This window comes from Crocodylus porosus, unplaced genomic scaffold (assembly GCF_001723895.1).
Source record: "Crocodylus porosus isolate Cpor-Errol unplaced genomic scaffold, CroPor_comp1, whole genome shotgun sequence".
NCBI classification, from domain to species: Eukaryota; Metazoa; Chordata; order Crocodylia; family Crocodylidae; genus Crocodylus; species Crocodylus porosus.
Genome location: NW_017728925.1, coordinates 3243694 through 3270460, shown reverse-complemented (window position 1 = coordinate 3270460; position 26767 = coordinate 3243694). Strand labels below are relative to the sequence as shown.

General features: G+C 42.2%; 1 protein-coding gene across 1 annotated transcript in view; it reads right to left on the bottom strand.

The window, feature by feature from the left end:
• Positions 1 to 26539, bottom strand: part of ZNF618 (zinc finger protein 618) — a 134821-nt gene extending 108282 nt beyond the window's left edge. The window contains exons 1-2 of the mRNA XM_019541090.1: positions 26531 to 26539; positions 25667 to 25710 (exon numbers count right to left, since the gene is read on the bottom strand). Coding sequence (XP_019396635.1) covers positions 25667 to 25710; positions 26531 to 26539 — 53 coding nt within the window. The remainder of the gene's footprint in view (positions 1 to 25666; positions 25711 to 26530) is intronic.
• Positions 26540 to 26767: the final 228 nt, after the last annotated feature.

Below are 26767 nucleotides of genomic sequence, written 5' to 3'. Positions count from 1 at the left end.
TCCTTTAGCAAAAGAGAATGTAGTTCAAGTACTTCTGAATCAGATTTGCCTCAATCTGATTCTGAAATGGAACTAACAAGTTGTGCAAGTGATTCTACAGATAGTGACAGTGAAACTGAAGGTGCCACAATGATTTCAGTGGAAGAGAGTTAAACTCTGTGAAGCAGATGAGTGGACAACCACAGCATATGCACAGTTCTTTGGGTGTTGTAACAGGGGACTTTCTCGGGCTAGTTTACCATTGGCCCGCCCACCTGTTCCTGGGCTAACCACCTGTCTCACTCGCCTGCCATGCCTTGTTGTTTCATCATTGGTTCTAATGAGGTGGAAGGCTGCCCATTCTTGCCCCGATGCCAGGGGGTGCTCTCTGTGGCTCTGATCCTCCCCTATACCACAGCCCAAGCCTCACAGATGGCATTCAGATGAGACAATGCTCCCGGCCTACAGTCGGACCAAGCTTAGCCCTCATTGTCATGCCTCATTCATACATACTACCCTCCTCTCACTAGGGCCTCTCACACATCGGCTACTTATACCACTTTGGTCCCTCCCGGAGCGGCCCTCTTAGGCCATAGGCTTTATCTAGTGCACACCTTGGGTGGCAGATGTACCATCTTTTGGGCCTCTCTCTCAACTCTCACTGAGGTAGTGGCCAGCCAATTACTCAACCTGGGCCAAGCCTGCCCCGGCCCCTCCCGGGGCAACCCTAAACAAATCTACACACACACACACTAGGCTCCCAGCCCTCTGGTTTCCCCCTCACTAGGGCTCTACTTCCACCCCCTCACTGGTGCTCCCCACCTCTACCCCTTCACTGGGGCCTACCCTTACTGGGGTTCCACATATACCCCCTCTGGGGTCTCCAGGATCTCACATCCCTACTGGGCTCAGGTGTCACTCTGCTTGCTGTGCCTGGCCCCACTATTGCCACTCCCTGGGGTCTTACACCCCCTTCACGGGCTCAGGTGGCTGCAGGCAGGCCTTGCCCCACTACTGCCTCCAAAGCCCACCCAAAGATGGGAGCTGGGGTTAAGACAAACCTCCAAAAATTAGATTCTATACCTGGAAAATTATATCAAATTTATAAATTTTCCATATATATAGAATCTAGTTACAGGGAGGTCATCTTATGATCAGGGTAATCTTATATTCAAATAAATACAGTAAATGGTGATCAGAAAGTAAGAAGGGATTTATTATTTCCTATCTCCACAATACAAGAATTAGGGGTCACAAAATGAAACTAGTAGGTAGTAAGTTTAAAACTAACAAAAGGAAGTGTTTGTTTTTTTTTCACACAGTGTGCAATTAAAATGTAGAACTCATTGCCACCAGATGTAGAAGCTGACAGTTTAGCCAGATTCACAAAGGGATTGGACAAATTCTTGGAATAAAAGGGCATCAGTAGCTACTGTGCATGGGAGTTAGGGATACAGGCTCTGAACAAGAACTTACTAGACCTTAAATCCTGGGAGGCTACAAGAGAGAGAGAAAGTGGAAAAAACCCTGGTTATATGTACCAAGTTCACTTTCCCTTTCAGCACCCGCTCTCTGCCACTTTGCAACACAGGAGACTGAGCAAGATGGACCTATGGTCTGACCCAGTGAATGATAATTCTTATGTCCACTAGGGACAAACAGACAAATATTTTTAGATAAGCACGCCTGGTTTTCTTGCATACATCGAATTCCAAAAGTGTAAGAATGCTAATAAGGGCACAAGGGATGACTTGAGTGACTAAGCCAAGCGTCAATCTTAACCAAAATAATGGAAAACTGATACAAGAAGCAATTGAAAAAGAGTAGGAATATAATGAATGCCACTTCAAGTGGTTTTATGGAAAAAAGGTCTTGTTCAATAAACCTTTTTTGATGAGATCATAAGTGTGGTTGATAATTTTAACTGTGCATATGTAGCATGCTTAGATATCTGCAAGGCATTTGACTTTGTAGCATGTGACATTATGATTTAAAATACTAGCATAATACAACATCCATAAAGCATAAGTAAATATAAAAATCAATGCTGATAAAATCTGCAGATGTCAAACAGTTTGGTGGAGTGATAAATAAGGTCAAGAACTACACTGTCAAGAAAGTCATCAAGATCACTTAATAAATGAGGCCCCATTTAAACAAAATGTGTTTAAATTCAGCCAAGTGCAAAGTCATACATCTGAAATAAAGAATGCAGGCCGTACCTACAGTAGGGACTTGTATTCTGACAAGAAGTGACTGTAAAGTATGCAGGAATCACAATGGACAATTTTCTCTTCAGTAGCATCCAGTGAAACATTCTGGCCATGAGAGACAAACCTGATTACTGGACACACAAAAATTGGGAAGTGGCAAGCAAGATGGACAGGTGATTTGACCTCTTCGCATGGCATTGTTAAAAGCAATGTTACAATACTGAATACAGTTTTGGTGAGCACACTTTACAAAAAGATTGTTAAAAACAATTGGAAAAGAGGCAGAAAGGAGGCACAAAAATTATTCAAAGGCTAGAAAAAACACCTTGCAGTCAGATACTTTAAAAGCTCAATCTGTTTAGCTTACCAGAAAGGAGAGAAAGAGGTGACTTGGTTATGGTATATTAGTACCTGCCTGGAGAGAAAATACTGGGTACTAAAGTGGTCTTTATTCCAGCATAAAAAGGCATCACAAGAATCAATGGTTAGAAGCTGAAGCCAGACACATTCAAATTAGGAAGTAATTAACCACTGGAACAAACTCCCACCACTTGATGTCTTCAGATCTCAGAAGGTATACTTTAGCAATTCTTAAGTTGTTGCATTCAATACAAGAGCAACTTGATGGCAGAATTTGATGGCCTGGGCTGTACAGGTGGTCAGACTAGATGATCTAAATTTCCTTTCTGGCCTTATACTACATGACTCTCACAATGACTAAATCAGGACAACTCTGAAAGTCCCCCAGATTAGCTTTACACACTCCCTGGTGGTGTTTATCCACTTCTGCTAAGAAGCTAATTTCCACAGACCCTGATGACCAGCTCTTGCCTAATCTTACCTGGTACAGATACACTGAAGCTCTGTGTAAATATCAGCTAAAAAGCAACGCTATTTTACTAAGGCTGCTGCTAATCCCCAAACATTAACACGTACTTATCATACAAAGGACACCAGTTCTTTCATGACAGAAGGCCTTTGAACAGAAAAGGTAAATGTCCCATTTATTTAAGAAACCCTGAACCTGCCCTTGAGGGTTTACACCAGAAAGTACTCTGCAATGGGTCTGCAGAAATGTATTTCAAATCTACAGAACAAGCAGAATGGTATTCTGGATATGGACCATATGGTTATATTTGATATTCAAGGCACACTACACTTATTCTCTCTCATCAGTTAGACAGCCAAAGGATTCCTTTAGTCAATACACAATGAAACTACATCTACAGCTAAACAACTGCTCCACATGAACTCCCTGTGATGGCACTCCTATTTCGTGCAAAGTGTAAACTGGCTAATTCCATTGACAGCATCCACATGGGGATCTAATGTGGAGTAGCTAGGGCACTGTGAGTTCACATCTGATTTATTTCTCACTGATTTCTCTGTGTAGATAAGCCCTCAGAGATGATGAAAGGGGAGTAAGACTTAACAGTTCAAGTTTTAATAATTTTGTTCTAAAATCTCAACAGCCCACAGAAACCATGGGTTGAAAATTAGGCAAGAGCAAATGAGTTCTCATCTGGCCACAACTGATACTGATATATATTTTTAGATGAGAATGGATTACTCCCTACTTAACCTCTAGCCACATCCTGGGTGCTGAGTAGTCCTCAGATTTCTTTTTTCCTAACCACTTCCTGACATTATACTCTGAGTCTCACAGCTTCAGGAAGTTGACCATTCCCTATTTTCACCATGAGATACCAATATTTTACTGCACAGGCCAGAATTTATTTTGCAATAATGAAAGGCAAAATCATGCAGACTAGGAGACTCCAAAATGCAAGAACCGAACATCCGCAAATGCACTTTTAAGTTGGAGAAAGTGTGCTGCATTTCCTTTCAGTTCTGAATGTGTACCACTCAGACACTTTCCTCACATACTATTTCATATTGTGGAGCATGCAGTCCCAAAAACTTAGATTTTAACTACTTTGCATAACTGCATTCTTAGAAGGCTTTTTAAAAATCATCTTTAAAATCATTATTCAATAACTCACTTAAAGAGACTTACCAGGCATTGGTCAGTTTTAATTTTAGCCAAACTGCCACTATAGTCTGTTTTACTTGGACTGAACCGACGGTTACACAAGACCCATAGTTTTCCAAATATATTCAAGTATATAAAGGAAAGGAGAAAAATTAATCGGCTCCCTCCCCTTCCCCTCCCCCCCACACATACAGAGTCCATCTTTATGTCCAATCATTACTGCACTTACATTAAGTTTGGAAAGCAGATGGTACTGGAGGACTTCAGGAATGGTAGACAGAGACTGACACCTGTACCTTTTTGGTTCAGACATGCTCCCTGTCATACTGACAATGTACACAGAAAAGTGAAAGCAATGTGCTTTTCTTAATTATTTACTTCATGATCAAATCTATTAAATGAGTTCACAGACTTGTTTCCACCAGTATGATCTGTAAAAACCCTGCTATAAGTGTATAGCTGTTGTGTATCCACACATCTTGGTTACTTCTTTTACTTATGCAGTTTTGGGGTGATATGAATGGACATGATGGAATGTATCAAACAATGACTACTCCAGTAGTCATTTGAGCTGCTCAAAGCTTTGGTGATATAGGCATTGTGACGGTCCTGGGCATGCATTTGACACAGTCCATCAGGTGCCACTGTTTTATGCAGTGATGTCTTCATGAGCTAATACTGGTTAACTTTAGAGAACAAGCAAAATGTAGCTACCTTTAAACAGTCAACGAAGTATATAGTTTCACGTATATGAAATAAACCTGGGAGTCTGACTTTACTTCCAGATGTTACCAACAAAAGCGGTTATTGCTCTGGGTAAAATTTTCCAAAGTTACTGATTTAAACAATCCTTTAGAAATCACATCAGACAAAAATTTGAAAAGAAGAAATTACAGCACCTTTTCTTTATGTAACACTGTGTGGGCTACCTATCACAGACTCTGGGCTGATGCAGGTCATGGGATCAGAGAGGTGGTATAGGGAACACGGCTGAAAGTTTGAAAAGAGGTTCCATGAACAAGATTACTGCCTCATGGTTCATGTGATACAAGTTACAGTATTACCGGCACCAGCTGCCCAATTTGGTCCAAATTTAAAAACAAACTCAAGGGTTAAGTGTCAAGTGCCTTAAATTCACTCATTTCAGCTTTGTCTTCTAGGAGATAAATTATTTTGTATTAAGTTGTTTGTGAAATCTCCCATCATACGCTGCTCTTTACATTCGTCTCTTATTTCCCCTTCATGTCAGTTATTAGCTATTTCTGTCCTATTACTAGCGATGACTGCTAGTTTTCCCAATGACAGTATCAAGCCAGGAGAACACTGGACTTGTATACTTTCTTGAATTCGTTTAAATCAGATACATAATCCTAGGAGAAAGCAAGCCTTGCTCTGATATTTGGAAATGAAAAAAAAAAATCCTTTCACAGGGAAAATGGTTCATAGAAGACTTCTGTGAAACATCAAAATATTAAGTAACAGTCATGCAATGGCTCCACAGAACTGGATAAGGTGACCCAGGAGGCTATTTTTTATCCTCAACTTCTGTAATTCTAGGAGGCTGCTATCCCCCTGAAGCCCCACGACCCTATTAACAGAACAGATTTTTTTCCATCCACATAATAGCTAACGCCTCTTCTTACAGATGAAGAATGATGAAAGGCAGCTCCAAACTTTCTTGGGATGGCAAGTGAGTACTGCCTCGCTAGAAAAGTACCATTGAAGCCACTCTTTTCCTATTATACAGAATAATCTCTAAAGTTTAGTTTCTGGCAAGAGTAACCAAAAGCAAGAGCAACTTTCCAGCTTCAAAGACAACTGAGAAGGACAATAAGTCTTGATGTATTTTTCTTTCAAGAGGGCTGGCAAACTTTCACATTTTCGCTGACATCTTGAAACACTATTGGTTCTGAAAGGCTGACAGTTCCCAGTGTGAACATCGAGCGTTGTGGACAAGCAAACGGTAAGGTGTTCCAAAGTACCACGCTGAAGAGATAAGACCGTCACTCCTTGAAATGCACATCTTGCTCTGCTCTAGCAGGGAGGCAGGTCTGGTCTTTTGCATCACCACTGAGCAACACCAGACCACATGACAGAGTACTGAGAACATCAGGGGATCAATTTGTCAGAGACATCCATATCTGAGAATTTACCAAGGGTTTGGCAGGTGTTAGATTTCAGACAGACAGTTTTTCCAAGTCAAACTGCATTTGCATGTCTGTCCTTCTGGTCACTTCGAGTGTCCACCCACCCCAGGCTTCCAGCCCTGCACTGTTACTGCTTCTGCACTGGAATTATGCAAATGTCCCATTCTCCGGCTCTGCCGTCTGCACTCCTGTGTGGATCTCTTCAGGTTTGATTTCCGTTCAGTATCTGCAGTGCTGTGCTCTCTGGGACCAATAATGTTGCAGCAGCATGGTCGTCTGGGTTTGATGTCATCTGCGTAGACTGTACATGCATGTGCAACTTGGAAGATAATTAGACACCTGCTAGGTCTAACTTCCTATGAACTCCTCCACGCAGCAACATCCTGGGGTCAGTCAGCATATCTTCCCAGACAGCCCTTGACAAATGCCAATCCCATTCCTCTCCTGAGAAGTCCTTTAACTGTTTGGTATCCATCCCTAAGCAAGGTTTGCATCGCCTTCAGTGGAGACAGGATACAGAACCCTTGAGACAGGTAGGCTCCCCCTGTTCCAAGTGTATGTCTTAATGTTTTTATCCAAAGAGCTGTTGTTTTGCTTTCTTACATAGCAACCATTAACGAAAATTTTAAAAGTGTAAAATAAACATTTCACTACTCCCAGAATGCGTTTTATAGTTTTTGCCAATAATTAAGTTATATAGTCATACACTTGTATAGTAGCTCCATAACACAGTAGGGTAAACGGGTGGATTACACGAGCATCAGCTACGGATAATGACTTAGCTGGGGAGCGCAAAAAATAACAGCCACTGCTAGCTGGTCACCACCAGCCAAAGGGCAACAAGCTGCCCTGTTATACCTCTGCCACAACCACTGCAACACCAGTTTTGGCACAGGAACCTAGTTCGGCATCCAGTTGTTATTTTTGAGGCCTCTTAGCCACTTTCACAGCACAAACTCTATAAACAGGAGTATAACAGAGGTAAAAAGACCTCTTGACAGACTGAATCTTGAGCACCACCCTAGGTTCAAGTTCTGCAATGCAGCCTGCGGTATCCTGAACAAAGGCAAAGACCCAGGCTGTTAATGACAGAACACTCAGACAACATGCAAGAGGATACACCAATGCCACTGAGATATTTTTTCTCAGGAACAGGTAAAAGAGGGAAAATAAGGGTGTTCCATACAAGCAAAATGAAGATTTTTCAGCTTCAGTCACAAAGTGCTTTCTAGAGGAAGGGAACCATCTCAGGGAATTCCAAAGGATGCAGATAACAGCCTGCTCACAACACCATTCCTGGTCTGGAGAGCTTATGGCCTCCTCCTGGTCCTACATCATTTTCTGCACAGCAGGCGCTGAAGACCTGAGGCCTTGTCCTGGATACAAGGCACAAGAGATGGGCAGCTACACAAAGACTGTAGGCCAGATTTTTTGCCCCTTTTTGGCCCTGTTTGTACTGCTCAGATGACTAAAAGGGAATGCAAATATCCCTAAGATCACCTGCTGTGGATGTGTGCCAAGGGGGAGATTCCACAGCAGATGCTCAGCTTGTAGAGGTTTCTGATATAGGTAATGTGCTGGTGCAGGAAGGGGAGCCAGCTAGACCACTTCTGCAGTTGGCATATGGTCCCCCAGACATTTTCGTGGCTGCTCTACATATTGGGCCAGGCTGCACAGACAGCCTGAAAGCCAGAACCTCAACTAGACACAAAGAAGATTATTTAAGGAATGAAAGTTTAGTCTGTAGTTGTTGACTAAATTGATTGCTGCCATACAGCAAGTGCAGACCAGCACAGGCAGCCCAAGGGGGTCTTCTGAACTTAAGGACAGAAAGAAAGTGGCTGCTACTTGCGGCACTGAAACTCCACTGCAAAGGTGACACCCCCAAGTGAAGCTAATGGTTTATTTCCCAGCTGGTCTCCCAGTAGGGGAACAGACCCAAGAGCTGCAATCTGGTGCAGTCTGTATCTTTGGAGAGCATTCCTTCTGGCTGTGATAAACAGAACCGGCAATGACTGAAAGCAAATGGGACCCGTCAGCTGCTGCAGCCAGAAGAAACTAACATTTTCACTTTGCTTTTTCTGATCTGGAGAAGCATTCTCATAAATAATGAAAATGACTAAAAGCTACTTAAAAAACACACACTCCTCCCTTATGAAAGAATGAGAAAAAACCCCAATTATAAAGGACATTTCTTCCAGCTAGGAATAATTTGTCATGTAATTCTCTGAAGGCAGCAACAAAAACATGTGTGCACTGTGCTCCCTTTTGAGTGATCTGTGATCGCACGTGTACTCAGATAGCTTCTAATGAGATGATTTTTACAGCACACATCCTGCTGAGCATCCTGTTGGGGGGTAAAGAGAGATCAGTTGGGATTCTGACTTGAACTGTCAGCTCCTCTGCACCTTTCTCGCAAAAGGAGAAGAGAAGTGATTGTGTGTGGGAAAAGGAAGCCCCTCCCCTTACTTACTCCCAAAGGTGTTGTTACCGTTGGAAGTGGAGCATACTGGATTCTTTCACTCAAAACACTGAGGTTAAGAGACCCAAGAATAAGTGAACTAACATCTCAATAATCACTTTCAAGTTCAATGCAGAAAGAGAGATGCCACCTGCTGTGTTCAAAAGAGGGCACTAAGGATTCTTGAGACACCTGGGAGGACCAAAGTTTATAAAGCACAGAAAGAATAATTGCATCTGCCAGATCCTAGAAGAGAGCAAGTGGAAGGGAACATGCATTAATGCCCTTCTAACACTGGCACCAACCAGTCAGAAACTGGCAAGTCTAATGCCAGGCCTTGCCAGTAATTGTACAGAAAGGTAAGAGGAGTCTCTAGGTTACTGTGGGTTATATGAGTGGACATAGCTATGTTGAGATAGGCTGCTCCTACAGATATTAATCACAATTTTAGAAACAACACAATTTCTATAGCTCCTTAAGTGAAGGAAGATCAATGAATAGGACAAGATGCAATGATGTAAAAGAATCCCAATTTTAGAATTAAATGAATTCAAGTGAAATAAATATAACTGAAAGATATACCTTAAGTGGCTTGCTTTGGGCATTATTAATGCTGGCTTTTTCAACCAGGCAGCCACTTTTGCTGCCAACAGAACAAATCTCTCTCACATATGCACTGCCTAAAGCTGCAGAAGACGGAGCAAAGTGGAAGCAGGGGACCTATCTTGTCCATATTCTCCCCCTGGGTCACTTCTCTCTCTCCGACCTCGAAGGAGCAAAGAAATATCTGAGTGCAGAGTCAAGACAGTGAAATGGGGGAAATCCATTATTTTTTTTAATGGGATATATTAGCATTTTACTTTTTGTTTTAATTTGTCTAGCTCCAGCTCTCAGGCATTCATCTTCACAGAACAACAGATGCAAATGCCAGAAGGGACAGCATTGGTCCTCTACTCTGGCCTCCTGCAAAACACAAACCAGAGAATTTCATGAAACAATTCTTGTGTCCGGCCTATACAGAATATATTTAAATAGACACTGTCATGATTTAAAGATGGAAACTGGCAGAGAACCGATCACATCTCTGGCTGTCTTGCTCCAAAAATTAATTATCCTAAAAAATTAGCACCATATTTTTTTTCTAAAGTTGCCTATCCTTTGCTTCCACCCATTAGGTCTCATTCTATCTGTGCTTGACAAAACCCCCCCTCCAGTTCTGGGAAGTCTTCTGCCCATTTATGTACTTATCACCATGATCAATTCATCTTTTCACCTTCTGTTGAACAAGCAAAACTGATCAAGTTTCATTAATGTCTCCCTGTATGACAGATATCCTAGATTTTGAATCTTCCCTGTAGCATTCTTTTTGTACTTTTTCTACCTTTTCATCATTTTCTTAAAGCAAGAATAGCAGAACTGGACACTGTACTTCATTAACACTCTCAATAATGCATACAGTGGGATAACACCTTTTGTATCTAAGAATTGGGGTACTTTTTATTAGCCACAGTATAATACAAGTAACTCCTGCCCATTTGGTTTCTACCAGATTCAGAGTTACTTCCTTCCAGGATACAGTTCTGCAACCTGAAAGTGTGACTTGTACGGTTTCTGGAAAACAAATGCCAGAAGGGAATGTATCTGCTCATATCTCCTTAAGTTACTAAACATAGGTAGTATACTATCCAGAAGATGATTAAGCAGGGGCAGAAGGGCAGTAAAGAATGGAAAGATACATGAGGCTGGACATGAATTGGCTACCAATTCAATTGGAATTTACAAGTGTTTGCATGAAGTCCAAACCTTTAGAAGTGCCCATTGTTAAGATGTGTGTGTTATTTACAACCTTAATGTATTTTTTTCTGTTATGTACATTTTTATAATGCTGGCATATCAACTGTTTATCATACCAGGTTTTAATAAAGACCTAAGATTGTTAATACACTAATCAAATAATCTAAAATTAACCAAAATAAACATATAGCTTGCCAGAGACTGGGGTCTTAGCAGGACCTTTGAAAGACTTCCTTGAAATATATGCTTAATCTGAAATGTAGTGCTAAACACAGGAGCAAAGCAGTTTTGAAGAGACCATGATCAATCAGGTACAAGTGGAGATATGGAAAGGGAACTGTAACAAGAGACAATGAGACAGCTGCACAGACTCCAGAAACGGGCAGCACTACCCAGGTATTTCAACAAAGGCCCAAACACTGTGCATGATCAACAAGGGGACAAAGGATTGAACTGTCATCTAAAAAAAAACCCATAGCGGCTGAGACCATCACTCCCAGATCTTGGATTGCTTTGCCTGCCCCACTGATTATCAGTAACCAAGGATCTATATGGCACTTTCCTATGTAGGTTTAAGAGGCAATCCTGTTTAATATACCAACCCAAAAAAAGAGATCACGTGCAAAGGTTTTTGGTGCCCTTAGAAAGTAGAAACACAAAACCCAAACCAGTCAGTGTCACAACATATGAAAGAATCTCTAATATTTCCCAAAATTTTAGATGCTGCACAATTCAGATTACACTTCCCTTCAAGAAGCCATTTCATTTGCTTTAGGCTTATGGAGGGGAGGGGAAGACCCTAGAAAGACATGGAGATGGGCCTTTATCAGATGACTTCGCATTTTATTTTGATGGAGCCACACTGAAGGCTTTGTTCATAAATAGCAGCTTGTCTCATCTGAGGGGGTGGGACTATTACTTGTACTGATTTAAATGTATTAATTTCAAAAGAGGAGTGGAATTTTCATTAAAACAAAACTGCCTCTCTCTAAACTGCTACTTGTCCAAAACACATCACTGCAGACAACTCAGCCAAATTCTAGTTTTTAACTCTTTTATGCCCAGCAACACGAAGACTCTCTTTCTGTCCCCTCACAGCTTCGTAGCTGAAGATATTAAAAGAAGGGAGGACGAGTAGGTCATGGGGCCTGTACTGACTGATTATAACATCTCAAAGGACAATTTTCTGAAGAAAGAATTTGGCTCCTTCAAACAATATAGCTGCATCATGACCTGTTCCTTATAGCAAATCCCTGAACCCAGGACACCCGTCTTGTAGTTATTGCCATAGTCACAGATCTAGACACCGTCTCTGGTGTAGACACTGCTAGAAAGATCATTTTCTACAACTACTGACCCACCTTTAGAACATCCGAGCTCCTCTGCATGTGCGCGCAGGAGTAGACTAACAAGCCAAGGTTAGCAGGTCAGATTTGGCTAACAGCACCCGACAATTTCCACTCAAAATGATAGTAACATTAAAGAACAGGGCTTCCTACCAAATAGGTCTAGCTTTCTACATATTTTACTGTTAAACATTTTTAGCTAAACATGATTGCTCCCTCAGAGCTGAGAGCTACGGTAGGAACAGAAATATCTGACAGGATGGATTTGATTTTAATCAAATTAATTTAAATCATGATTTAAATCACGATTTACCTCTGTGGTCAGGAAGCCTTGATTCAATCACTGTTTTCTATAAAAAGGGCATTCTTGTTGTTTGATATCCTTTAAACTCTGCACTTTTAGAGAAAGGTAAGGGCTTGATTGTGTACACAAACTTGCAGAGAGACAACAGGGCTAATGGATAGGTAATAAGGTCTGTTATCTCTCATCTCCATATACTGCTGTTAACATGGATGTTATCTCTGGAGACACAAATTTACAGTTTGAGAACTGACGCTAAGCATCACAGAGATGCTTAATGGGAATCTGGACTAGTGTTTCTCAATCTATGGGTCTCAACCCACAAGTGCGTTGCAAGAATATATGAAAGGGGTGCAAACAAACTTTAAAAACAGATTAGCAACATGGATTCTCCTCTAAAGGAGAAAAACATGGGAAACCATGGTTTTTCCCTTGCAACTGGCAGAGTTCCAGCCTGCAAGGGGCTGCTTGGGGCCCCTGATACCCCCTCTCCCCACCCCACACACTGCGGGGGCGGGGGGCTGAGGCCTGGGGGTGAGGGGCACTGGGTTGGGACTGGCCACTGATGTTTACAAATGGGCCTTGGTACAAAAATGGTTGAGAACCGCTGTTCTAGACTGAACACTGAGTCCCACTGGATACAGTGGTATTCTTTAATCTTTACTAATCTATAGAGGAGCCTCTAGGAATCCCATAAGATTGGAGCCTCTAGGAATCCCATAAGATTGGGCCCCTAATATTGTCCCTGGCCTCTTGTGACCTATTTATAAAATGTTTCTAAAAAGCTTACATGAATATCTCATTTCAAATAATATATAATCAGAAGTTATAATCCCTATTCCATGATATCTTTGAGCTTTAACGTATCTTAAATTAAAGCTATTTTCATATACGTTTATTTTTTAAAGCATCTTATCAAAAAATAAATCAATACAATTAAATACAAAAACTTATTTAAATAAAACACTTTTTTAAAATATAGCTTTAAAAAAAAAAAATCATTGATTTTTATCCACCCTAGTAACTAAGTTAAATGGTAGTACTAGTTACCTGCTTTGGACATGTTTTGCCATCAGTGTCAAGGAGAGTATTTTATTAAAAGCTCTTGCTGGGCCTTAAAATCTTTCATTTCTGGGGAAGGCCATTCTGGCCTGAGGCAGCCGATAGGATATTGAAGAGTTTGTGCAATATTTTAGTGATGCCCAAGGTCTCAGTATTCAAGTGTCTGATCTGCACCAAGAAGCCTCCATATACCTGAAAATCATCACAATTGGTGCTATGGAGACAGCTTCATCCTGAGGTTAGAAGGCTAGTGTACTTGTGCCTCTAGGTCCTGGAGACCCTGGTACTTAGGTGTCAGGGGTCAGCCCAGCGATGCTGTCAGCAAGACGGATCATTTCCTCTTCTTCAATGATCATTACTGATCTCTTAGGCACAAAGAGGATGTTTCAAGGGTTTCCAGAAGAGCCAGGTGGTATTCCACAGTTATTCTATGCTGCTGGGTGGACTGGTGCCAGTCCAGACCAGCTGACTGGCCTCTGCCTGGTCCCTCCATAGCATCACTCACAGATTGTATGGGGAGTGGCTCTCTGCTCCACTCTGAAAGAAAGCATGCTCTACAGGTGTTGATGACAGGATCACCTCTTAACAGCAATGCTTATGATCAAGGCACTGGCAGAACAGTGGTCTGTGTCTATGCCTAGGACCATCTCAATCAGTCCTCTGATGCCAGGACAACTGTCAATACTTCTGGAGCCCTTAGTATAAGGCCTATTACTGCTGGACTCTTCCTCCTTTTGTTTGCATTTACTGTGCAAGATGTAGGGGGATTACATTTTAAATGCTTTTCTACGTGAGATGACATCCAGGTCTTCACTGAGTCCAATGCCAAAGTCCAGTGTGGCCCCTCTCAGCTTTCTTGAAGGCATGATGTATTACTTTTGATGTCAAAGACACTCATTCTGGTGCTATAGTAATTCTGCCATCACTGCCATCGTCTATATCAGTTCTTTGCTAGGTATTACCAGAGAGCACAACCTTGACTGAGAAACAGAGGTCTTGGGTTTAGGTCATCTGGGTTTGATGCCACCTGCACAGACTACTCTGAAGTGGAGATTCATCTTCAGACCTTTAGGCCTGGGTACAGGAAGGTAGACTGAAAGTCTGTGTGACGTGTGAATCCCTCCAGAAGAAAAGGCACATGCTACATCTGTGCATACAGGAAATCAGCTGATTGTAGCATAGTTTAAGTTTGACGCCTTGAGGTTTTAAGACTACCAGTTTGAGTGGTAGCTGATGTTAGGTTACATCTAGCAGACATGAGCACGTCACAGGGAACGGATGGAGAAATGTGGCTACTCATCCCTTTCTGACCTCATACAGAGCACAAGGTAGAGAAGGACATGTGTGTGGCTCTGACAAGTGCTCTTAGCTAAAATAATCTGTTTTCACATCTCAACAATGCACAATCACATGCAGTGGGACTTAATACAGTGGGATCCATACTGACACCTATTTGAAATACAACCAACTATTTTGAATAATGCTATACCAATACAATGGATGCCAGGTCCCACCACCTCTTTACCTGCTTTCTGTGACAATGATTAAAACAGTTTTAGTTGTGTTTCAGCTACATCAGCCAAAAGAGTCGGTGTCAAGGAATCTTCAGAACTGAGAAAGTTGAGGACAAGCTGGGCAAACAAGTTAACAATTATTAATGGATCAGTTCTCTCTTAACGGTGGAATTTTTCTGTCTGAAAACCCAGCAGTTATACACGTTAGAAGGATAAAGCATTCTAGAAACTGTATGCATTGAACAGAACTATTTCATTACCTCTAAGATGCATGTCTTTTCAAAAGTGTAACTACTAATTGGAGATCTCAAAGTTAAGTTGCATAATGTCATAAAGGAGGGAGTGACTGCAACTAAGTAAGCTACAATATTTACAGTGGCATTTCATTACATCACACAAACTGGTCTACATATCTGTGTGATAATATAATTTCCTCCCTGTTCAGCCATCATGTCCTGAAGCTTGCCTAGTGAACCTGATGTAATCTCTATAACATAAATTAGCTAAACAATAGGGGGGTGTGAAGTAGGCCCTATTCAATTCAGATTCAGCCCAAATCAGGGACAGTGATTCGATTCGTTGATTTGGATTACTGTCCCTGATTCAATTTGGCCGAATCCGAATCTGAAGATTCAATGCTGATTCGGAGAATTAGCGATTCGGACACAGGCACATGCTTTACATGTTTTTTCTACATACTTCGATGTACCAGCACAGCTTGTGAATGCTGCGATGCTGGGGTGGATGGAGTGTCTCACAGGAGTGCAGCGGGCCCTCCATGTGCTCAGTGGCAAACCAGGAAATGGACTGGAAGTACTTCCAGCCCACTTCCAGGCCCACCAGGGAGCATGCTGGGGGGCCCCCCGGCTCAGCGATTGGCTGTGGGGGGACCCCGGGGGCACTCCCCAGACCCAGGAGGCACCAGGTGCTGAGCTGGGGGGGTGCACAGGGGGCCCCCATGCACTCCCTGGCAGAACCAAAGGTATCTGCCGAGTGCACTGGGAAGCCCCCTGTACTCTTGTGGGACACTCCATGCCACCCAGCACCGCAGCGTTCACAAGCCGCTTGCTACCTAGAGGTACACAGAAAAAACATTTAAAGCTGTTCCTATGTCCGAATCACCGAATCTTTCTGAATCTCTCCGAACTGAATCAGAGGGTTCCTGTTCGATTCAGAGAGATTAAAGTGTCCTCTGATTTGATTCGCATTTGGAGATTTGGCCACCGAATCAGACTGAATTTCTGCCGAATCATATCAGGAACCAAAGCTTCGCACAGCCCTACTAAACAACCCTAATAATGGTGCATAAACCATTGACAATATTTAGAAAAAGATCATTGTATGAAATTAAGAAACACAGACTCTAAACAGATTTAAACTGTTTATATCTCTGCTGGGGAATATCTACAGTAATAGCAAAACAGAATTCTAATTGTATTTCCATGTTTCAAGGACACTGAACAGCTTTAGCTACTTTAAAACAAGTGAATCATACAACTTTACCAGGTTGATTGTCTTGCTTAGAAAACAAACATTAAAATACAAAGTAGAGCAAAAACTGAACACCCCAGTGAATTCCTAAAGCAGTAACAAAATTAATTCCTAGAATTTTGCTGTCCTTAATAAGGACACATTGAGGACTGTTTGAAGAAGAAAGGCTAACAGAAATGTTGGCTTAGCCAACATAAAAAACAGGAAACACTCATAATTTGCCAAAAGGGAAAGACTGGAACTAGTCATAAAAATGTGACTCTTTCAAACAATGCAGGTTAAAAACTATATTTAGGATTATAATAAAATAGCTGCCAGCATCTTTAAATTCTCAAGTGCAGAAATGGCAACAAAGAAGTATAAATTCAAGGAAAAACAAAGGGAATAGATTAAGGATTTACTCATAAGGGAAAAAATAAAAGAACTCGGCCTCTAGTGCTTGACTATGAAATAACTGAGGGGGCGACATAACTGTCAACAAATATTTGTAGGTGCTCAGCTATTACAGAAGCAAGCACAGTATAAATGCTTAGATTGGATTCAATCTTGCAGATGAAGACATCTACAGCAATCTAAGGGAATACATCCACCAGAGAAGAAGATAAAAATAAGCAAAGGAGAATACAGAGAGAACAGCAGACAAAATTTGCCACAGTAAGAACTACTGGGTTAAGGGTTGGTATAAATAAAATGGTGAAATTCCCTCATGGGAAAAGTTTACAATTAAAGTAAATAAAATGCTAAAATGTACACTATTAAAAGAACAGCCCCCATGGTGACTGGGGGGATTATGACCTACAGAAAAAATATTTTCTTGCAATTTTGCTTCTTTGAAGATGTTATTACTATTAGCTTCATAGAGTGAGGCAGATTCAAATTCTTCTGACTCATAGAAGTTTTGAGCTCTGAAGCACAACAGTTGGGCTAGAAACTCCCCTGCCTCAGACACCATGTTCTTCCCAGCACAACAGACTATACATCTCCCTGAGTTTCTTCCTGCTTGTCCATTTGTGACACTATTGATGGCTTTAACCTAAAGAAATGACTGACTGCTTGGGGTTCCATTAGTTTTAGTGCTAGAACTTCATTTGGGAAAACTACCTTCCAGCTTCTCCTAAATCGGCTGGCAAATTTTGGAATGATTTGTTAAAACCCCTAGGTATGCGTCAAGTCTTATTAAAATGAAAGAACTTCTGTAACACTAGCTAACAAGTAATACTTTTCTGTGGTCCTAATAGTGTTAGAGTGATGTTATAGTCATGGAGGTCCAGGAATTATGCAAGAGGCAAGGATTTCTCAGGGTGATATATTTATTGGACCAATTGCATATTGGAAAAGAGCTGGACAATTTTTTGAATGCAAGACATTCTTCATAGCTCTGGTACAAAACAAAATTTCAAAACTTTTCATACTCTGAGATGAGGGAAAATTGCTTACCTACAATTCTGCTGATTTAAAACAAACCAGCACAGAGAATTCCCAATTGTCCATCTTCCTTTAGATCTATGGATTCTGTTCTATGGTGATGGAGCTCAGGGTGTTGATTATTTCTATCCCCGTTAATTTCAGAAGGAGTCTCATTTGTGCCTCTCCACCCTTAGCAATTTAGGGAGCATCTGCTTCCTCAAGAACTGACTGAGGAAACAGGGGCTATGGCAACTGGAAGAGAACATAAGAGAGGGGCTAATGGTCCTGTCATTTCCTCAGATGGCTGACATTCATAGGTTAAGGAGCTTTGGCATACTTCACACTAAAACCCTGAAATCAGAGGATGGGAATCCTGTGTGGATAGTGTCTTTAAAGAACAGATCTTGTCCATCTTCAGTTTAGATGATGCTATTATTATCATAAACCTGTTGACAGAAGAGAAGTACTTGGATGACTTAATTGGCTTAATGATCACTAGTATCTATGGAAGCAAGTAAATACAAAATGCATCTGGAATCAGAGGCTGACAGAACAATCACCAATCTGTTCCCTTATTGCCTACTGCCTGTTGGTGCATGCAAAAGGCTCCTCATGATTAAAATAACAGGGATATTATTAACTCTGTACCTGTTTTTTCTACCTGGAGATACTGTTTTTTGGCTGTAGATTCTGGATAAAAAGCCAGGATTGGGCAGAAGACTAGGAGCCACCACTGCCCTTCATTATGTCCCCACTGCTCTGTCACAAGGGGGTTTCCAGGCCCTACCAGACGCTTGTTGCAGAGCTGTTATAAGAAGATTTCCCTCAATAATCAGGAAGAAGTCACCTGGCCATGCTTGCCGACTCTATATTTGGCACATGGTCCCTGGGGGAAAGGGATGAAAAGGGGGTGGGGGAATTTGGGTGGAAGTGAGGAATTGATGAGGGGAGAGGAAAAGAAGCCACAGATGAGGTTACAAGGGAACAGACTGGGCAAGAGAAAGGATGCTGAAGAGGAAGCTGCTGCTTCCTGTTTCCTTCCACACCCCTAAGCACCTTCTCTAAGCTTTCAACATAAGATCACAGAAAAGCAGGGCTGGAAGTATCTCACAAGGTCATCTAATCCAGCTCCCTGCTCAGTGCAGGACCATCACTAAATAAACCATCCCAGCCAACTATTTGTCCAACCTGCTCTTGAAAATTGCTAGGGATGGAGATTTCACAGCTTCTCTAGGGAGCCTGTGCCAATGTCTGACCACTCTCATAGGCAGAAATTTCTTCCTAATCTCCAACCTAAATTTCCTCTGCTGCAGCTTGAGGCCATTACTCCTAGTCCTGTCTCCTACAGAGTAAATGCCATCTCCATCCTCACTTTAATTGCCCTTCAGGTATTGAAAACTGTTATCTAATCCCCCTCAGTTTTCTCTTCTCCAGATTAAATAACTTTAGCTCTTTCAGCCTTTCTTCACAAGTCTTGCTTCCCAGGCCTCTAATAATTTTTGTTGCTCTTTGCTGGACTCATTTCAACCCATTCATACCCTTCTTGAAGTGTGGGGCCCAAAACTGGACACATTACTCCTGATGAGACCTCACCAGTTCTGAACAGAAGAGAAAACACATTCAATATGGTTAAACATGTACCGGTAGAGCTTGCTTTTGCTTGAGTAAGACCCAGGCTCCAGCATGGTTCCCTTAACAGATATGGTCTGAGCTACCCAACCATGTTATAACATTGATGGTCACTGTATCCACTCAATTTATCTGCAGGTTTAGCAAAGACATGACCTCAAAGGCCTCTGACCCATCAGAGATATTCTTACTCAGCACAGTTCCACTCAACACAAACTTAAATACCTGCGAGAAGCCCTTCTGATAATAGCTGAAGCTACACTGAAGCTATCAGGGATCATTATTACAGCATCATTACAAGTGAGACCCAGGTATGTCCTCACAGACCAGTTAGACTCTACAAGGTCAAACATTTTAGCTCCATTATGGGAAAGTGGCATGCCTCCTGTGTACGGCTACATCTGTGCTGCAGCTGGGTTCCCTGACTGACAGTCATCATGTAAACTGGGAGGCTGGGGGGCGGGAAGTTTTCAGATGGCTCAATTTTTCCCCCCAAACAGATCCAGTTCCTGTATCAGGGAATGAATTAATTCAGCAGGATACTCATGCTTTTAAAGTGTACTTAAAACTGAAAACAAATCTAATGACTCATTAAAATAAATAGCTAACAAAGGAGTTAAAAGCATCATTCTTCCTTCCCCAGCCACACACTACACAACAGCAATTATTATATAAAACTGTGTCTTGCACAAGGCTGTATGGGACCCCAGTGACACAAGGAAGTGTGACAGCTGCGCTGTTTGCCAGAACTGTACATGTGTTTTTGATCCACTTTTTAAAGATCCAGAGCCCACTGTTCGAAAGCTGACACTAATTGTTTGTAGGTAATTATCTTCACCCCAGCATTACTGAGATTCAAAAGCAAAGGGCCTGTATTTCTGAATGATCTCCCAATGTAACATCAACTTGATCCACGTCATAACTGCATGAGAGTCACCACATTCAATCAAGACCAGTTGTCCATTTAGCTTAGCATCGGATATTTCACAGGAAGGAGAAGGAGCCTCTGCAGGGCGCAGCAATGGAACGACTTGCCTCCAGAAAAACTTCCTCCTAACCTTAAAAGAGTATGGCTTTGCTTTGAAGCAAAACAGTTTATAACCCTTTCAAAACATGTTTATCATTTGTACCACTGCTGTACCTGTGAGCCAGAATCATGAACCAGGGCTCCACAGAAAAAAAAAGATGGTCCTTGCACCAGCCCTGATAGTCTCGTTATCCATGTAATTATCTAATCTTTTTTGTCTTATGTATTGGCCTCAATATCTTTTGGCAACAAAGTATGTTTTATTAGCTTTGAATTTACTACTTGTTAATTTTGTTGACTGTCCTCTTCTTTCTTGCTTTCTGATACAAGGAAAGTAGGAGTCTCTGATACAGCTTCTTTAGATCATTCACTAATTTACACCCTTTCACTTGCATCCATTTTCTTGTCTCCTTCCTGAGGTAAATAGTCCTCTCTTCTATCTCTGCCAACCCCATAGAAGAATTTTTCCATGTCCTTGATAACACTGTCATTCTCAAATTTACACATAAGCAAACATAGTCTGAGACAGAAATCTCAAGGAAGTGAAGGAGTTGGGAAGGCTTTGGGGTTCTACCTCTAACATAGCTAATTCTCAGTAAAAAAACTGCAGGTTTAAGGCTAGCTACTTTCAAGGCACCAGCTGCATCAGATTAAAAGACAAAAGTGGCAAGTCTGTAAAAACCAGGGGTCCTCCTGGGCTTTTAACATTCACTCTTAATGGCATGAAAATGATGAAATGCAACTAAATGTAAAAATAAGTAAAAAGGGAGAATGCATCACTGAGGTTGTGAGATCAAGTACACCAAATTCAAGCACCTCCAGTTCCATCCTCCCTGTGGCTGTATATTATATATTTTAATAGTAAACAATGGCTTACAACAAACCAGACAGTGTCGTAACGTCATAAAAGAACAACATTTCCAACAAACCAAAGACTTCACTGAGGATTCTCAAAGCCAATTTCAAATGTCAGCCATTTTTGTAGCTATACCTAAACATGTGGCTCTTCTTTTTTTGCCTTTAGAAAAGGCTTTTCTTCCGCTTTCTCTTAAATAAAATCAATGGTTAAAATATTTTTTCTCAACACTTTTCAGAAAAGTAAGGCTTGCACACAGACCAAGCCTGGGAAACTTCACTGCTCATTCTTTGTGTACGCAATAAATTACAGAGACACTCATACCAACTAAATGACAATTCAAAGGCAAAATTAGGTAATCACCTGCCTAAATGCGCCAGTTTCTTCAGCCAAGAAACTGCAAGCACCACATGCCACAAGTGTTATTTCTACACACTTAAGATGGGACATGGCTAGTTAAAAAGCTGTCAGGATAGTATACTATCCTGTCACTCTTGGAGCAGTTAACTACATCATTAGAATAAGCCCAATGAATTTCTATGCTGAAAATTCAGCACTGAAAATTTAGGAAACTGAACTAGAGCTTGGCAGGGCTAGAGAAGTTAGAGAAAGAAAAAAATTCCTGGGTCAATGTATCCAACCATCTTCCAGTGGCCAGTAAAGAACTGACCCCTCCAGTGCTTTGTCCAGACTAGCTTTTGAGGTATCAAGAACAAGGCTTCTGCTTCATTGTATGTGGATGATTAATCATTCCAAACTCTATTTCATTTTGCTGCTTTTCCCTGCATCTTCTCAAATGCTTTCTATATTTACAATATATAACGTGCACAAGTCATTATGTGTCAACAGGAACATTTTACACATAGGATAAAATGTCTTCATGACATTATCAAACAGATAACCAGAAGCCTTCAATGCAGAGGCAGTCAATTAACACTGTAATGTGAAAAGGCCTCTGGACATGCAATATACGATATTCCAGAAGCAAATGCTGTTTTTATTTATTATCAGGAATCCAAAACTGCTAGTGTAGTAAATGCAGCAAACTATTAGATGATGTGGGTTGTGGGAAGTGAATATGCAGAGAGGTAGTTGTTGAACAGCAGATAATGAAAGGGTGTTTGCTTAATAAAAGGATGTAGAAGAAGGACCTCGAATCAAGAGTTTGTGAGAGGGCAGAGCCTGGTTGTGCCACAGAAGGATGTACTCTACTTTACAAATTAAATGTCAGGGGTTCTTTCGTACCTCAGAAGAAAACAGGAGGAAATGTTAACTTATTAGATGGAAAAAACTGCATGCTAGAACAATTACAGGGAAGTGGACTCAGAAAAAAAAAAAGAAAAAAAAAAGACAAGGATGGCGAGAGATTTCCCATTTTCCAGGACTTTAGATGCCAGGCTAAAAGCTTCATGTCCAAGAAGAGAGCTGGGACACAAACACTGCTTCTATACGCCATTTGCAGCTAGATGAGAATGCCATGTTGGAAATGACTCGGAGCCCAATAGACCATGGTAGCTGAAGTATACTGTACTGCATCTATGGAATGTGTGTAAACAGCATCCTACAAATCCAAAATCATTACAGCGAAAACAGCTTCAGTCCCCACACACCAGGTGTGACTAGCCACTATAGAAGAAAGGAAGAAGAGCAGCTCAGTTAAAACATTATTCTGAAAAGTACCCAGGATATGACCATGAACAAGCCACTCAGGGGAAAAAAAGCTGGTGGGTAATATATTTGAAAGTGCCTAAGTGACTTAGGATTCAATGTCCCAATTTCAAAGATATCCAAGTCATGTAAGTCTCCTGTGCCATTTAGGTGCTTTTGAAAAATTTTACCACTTTCCTAGAAAATAATGCGTGGGAATATTTTCCTTTAATGTTATTCATGTGGCCCCCCTCTCTGCTATGATGCGACCCACCAAACCCTTCAACACACCATGCTTTTCCACTCCGCTCTTCCCAGCCATGTTCACCACATCTCAGAGGAAGCCCCCTTGTGCTCTGCTCTCCCCCACCCCACTGCCTTGACCATGTCACACTACCCTTTCCATTTTAATCTATGCTCTCCTCTTATACACATGCAACCCAGCCCCTATCCCTACTCCAATATCGCTTTTCCTTCCACATTTTTCCCTGGTAGCATTTTCTCCTGGCAAATGAATTTGTCACTTTGCTAGCTGCTGGCTCTGCTCTGCTAGTCCCCAGTGAGCTGGCTTAATGCCAGCAGTCCAGTAAGAAACTGGTGTAAAGTTGCATCTTATGGTACTTTTGGGATCAGTTAAATAATGTGATTATTACCACAGAAAGTTAACTCTGTGAAAGGGCTACTATTTGTTCTGCATTCCCACCGTCTCACCTGGACCCGTAGCAGGTACAGTAAAATTGTGCAGTGCAAGTCTCATCATAGTGAGTTTATGTCTGATCTGCAAACAGAGCAAACTTGTTATTCTTCCACCTCCCCAGACTATGGCTGATCTTGATTTTGCAATGATTACATGCGTTTCCAGTCTGCTTCTTTAAAAGCTACTCTCTGTGCAGGCAAGTGCAAGTCCACCAAACACTGAAATGAAGTCAACAGTGGGGTAAAACATCCATTCGTTTACCTGTTTCAGGATTTTTAAAACTATTCTAGGTAATTTCCATGCAGGCCCCTTTCTGCAGACTAAGATGAAGTGACAGGTACCTACAGCACTGCTGTTATTGTAGTACAGTGGTCTCCAGCCTTTTTAAATAGGAGATCACCTCTGGCACTTAAAAGCACCCCAAGATCTGTGTGTGCTGCTGCTGCCCCCCCACCCCCAACAGGTAAGTCTGTGGGGAGGGAGGGGAGGCAGATCGGGGCAGAGGGATAAAAAATTATTTGGGGGTGTGCCTCCCCACCAGGTAAGTCCCCCATACCCAGGGCACCACTCAACTTACCTCTTAAGATAAGAGGAGACAACTGGGAAGGAAGGAAGGAAGGGTGAAGAGTTGGGGCTTCAAAGGAGCAAGACTGGGATCCTCAAAGGATGACTTCTGAAGGAAACCAGGGACCAAGCCCTTTGTAGGGTGCGATTCTGATATAACCTTCCCATTATTTCCCTTTACTTTCAAAGGCAACCAGCTGTGAGGCTGGCCACATCAATCCCTTACTTGCCACTGATTACAAGAACAAAAACAGACCTTAACTTGCACAAGCTGGATGTGCCACCTAGTTTTGGAAGACTTTTGACCTTTCGTTACCTTTACCTATCAGTCATTATAGCAGCAGATACCTTATAATTCAACATTATGACCGCAATGGAATCAACTGCAGGAAATTCCAGTGGAAAACTGTTGCTATTTCTATGCAAGATATGCAATTCTCATTTTATACAAATGTTCATTAAAAACAGAAACTTGGCAAGTAACAGAGCTACATCATGCAGTGAATCATCCTGCCATTCCATCCACACAGCGCACCACAAGTCCCAACAATGCCTCAGGTAAGGTCGTCTCAGGCACCCAATAGGCAGGACACAGAAAGGCCTTTGTACTTACCCTTCACAGACCACATTTTGTCCCTGCTCGCTAATCAAGTGCGTCTGTTTATTGGGGTCACCATAGACATTCACACCCTATTTCTCTTGCTCACCTAAGGGTTTCTCTGTAGGGGATGGGACCGAGTGAGGTACCAATTTCTCTTATCAACATTTCAGTGATACATTTTTGTAGTCCTGATGGTTGCTACCTCAGAGTGACTGTCTGAGCCAAAGAGCAGTCCCCAGGCAATTGCTCAAAAAGCCACAGGCTGCCCCTTGTTGGGGTGGGAATGGCTGAAGTTATCCAGAACAACCACCATGGAAGGAGGTCTAACATTGCTTTTCTTTCCACAGGAGAAAGGACTTAGGCCCCCACCATCTGAGCATTTGTGCCTGCCCAAAGATTCAGAGGCTTACTTAACCCCTGGACCCTAGAGTGGCTGTGGCCCCATGCCTCCCTTCCTCAGACACTGGACCCAGTAGCTGGCTGCCTCACTCCCCTTGTAGCACTCCTTGCCAGACTCCCTGCCATAGGCCCTATCTTCCTGAGCAGAGCCGTCTGGCCTCTCACTCCAGAGCCATTATAGAGGCAGCCCACCCCAGACTAAGAGGGTGCCTAGACTACCATGGTGGTGAGCATGAAACCAGGCAGCCTCCTGCCTCTGCAGTCATCCCTTTGCTAGTTACACTAATTTCTTTGCAACTATTTTTCTTTAAATTGAAATCTGGGATTCTGACCTTGTCACACGACTCTAAAAGCTAGAACTCTAGAAACAGGCCAAGATTTGAATTGGGCTCCTGCCTCCACCCTGCTCTCCTAGCCACCCACGTCCAGCTCCCACTGATACCACCCTCTGCTCCAGCCCCACAGGTTGACATGGCATGGAAACCATTCCCAATGTCTTGTACTTTTCACAAGAGGTCAGAGAAATCCATGAACATACCTGCTTGAAGAGCTTCTCCTTCCAGTACTGCTGCTCCCGTCTCCCTAAGGAACAAAAGACAAAAACAGTTGTTTAGCATATGACTGACCTGCATCCTGGAGCTTTCCCCACTAATACCCAGCATGGACAGAATCCAGTTTTGCCTATCCTGCAGGGAACCCCCTACAACCAACCTTTCAGCCACCTTTTTTCGGGAAGGAAATGGGAGTTGGGTGAAGGAGGGAATAGATGCTGGAAATTTACTGCTACGTCTGTTGTGCAATACCAGCAGGCACAGTCAAGGGCAGGTCCTCATTATGTTGGATGATGTAAGGCGCATTACATTGTAAATTCCTAGGGTACGGGATGCCTTTGTTCCGTGACTGACTCCTAGGAGTTATGGTAACACAAAAAACCAACTAGGGAGATATAGCTAAAGGCCCCAATACTGCAAAGACAGGTACATGTCCTTTGTTTTCAAGTCTGGCAGGACTAACATTTGCCTAAATCTAAGTATGTGCATTAAGTCTTAGTAGATCAAGAGTGGGATAAAGGATCTTGGAACTGGTATCAAGCTGCATGTTATTTCGTCCACGTGTCCCATGTCCTGTTCCTGTCCCCCCGCCCCAGCCCAGCCATCATGATGTGGGTGATTTCTTGTCAACAGTCACATCAGAAGTAGTTCCTGGGAAGTGATTCAGAGAAGAGAGCAACTTTGTAAGGCCAGTTCAGGAAGGCTTTTCAAGTGCAAGGGCTGCCATGGATTAAACAGGAGAAGTTGTGGGTTTTTTTGGTGGAGGGGAGGTGCACAGCAACAGAAGCCATAGAGAAGTAGGGCTGGAAAAGACTCACCCAGTCCCTGCCTGAGACAAGAGTCATCCCTACCCAAACCATCTCGTATGAATCCATTATCTAACCTCTTAACCAAAACTACAGTCAACCCTGATGCAATACAAGACATAATGCCCTAACTTGCCACAGGTAAAACAGGGGGACCATGGCAGCCAATGTCCTGCTGCTAGGAGGGTTGTTAAAACATAGTTTCATAGTTTCTAGGGTCAGAAGGGACCTGAGCAGATCATCTAGTCCGACCCCCTGCCATGGCAGGAAAGAGTACTGGGG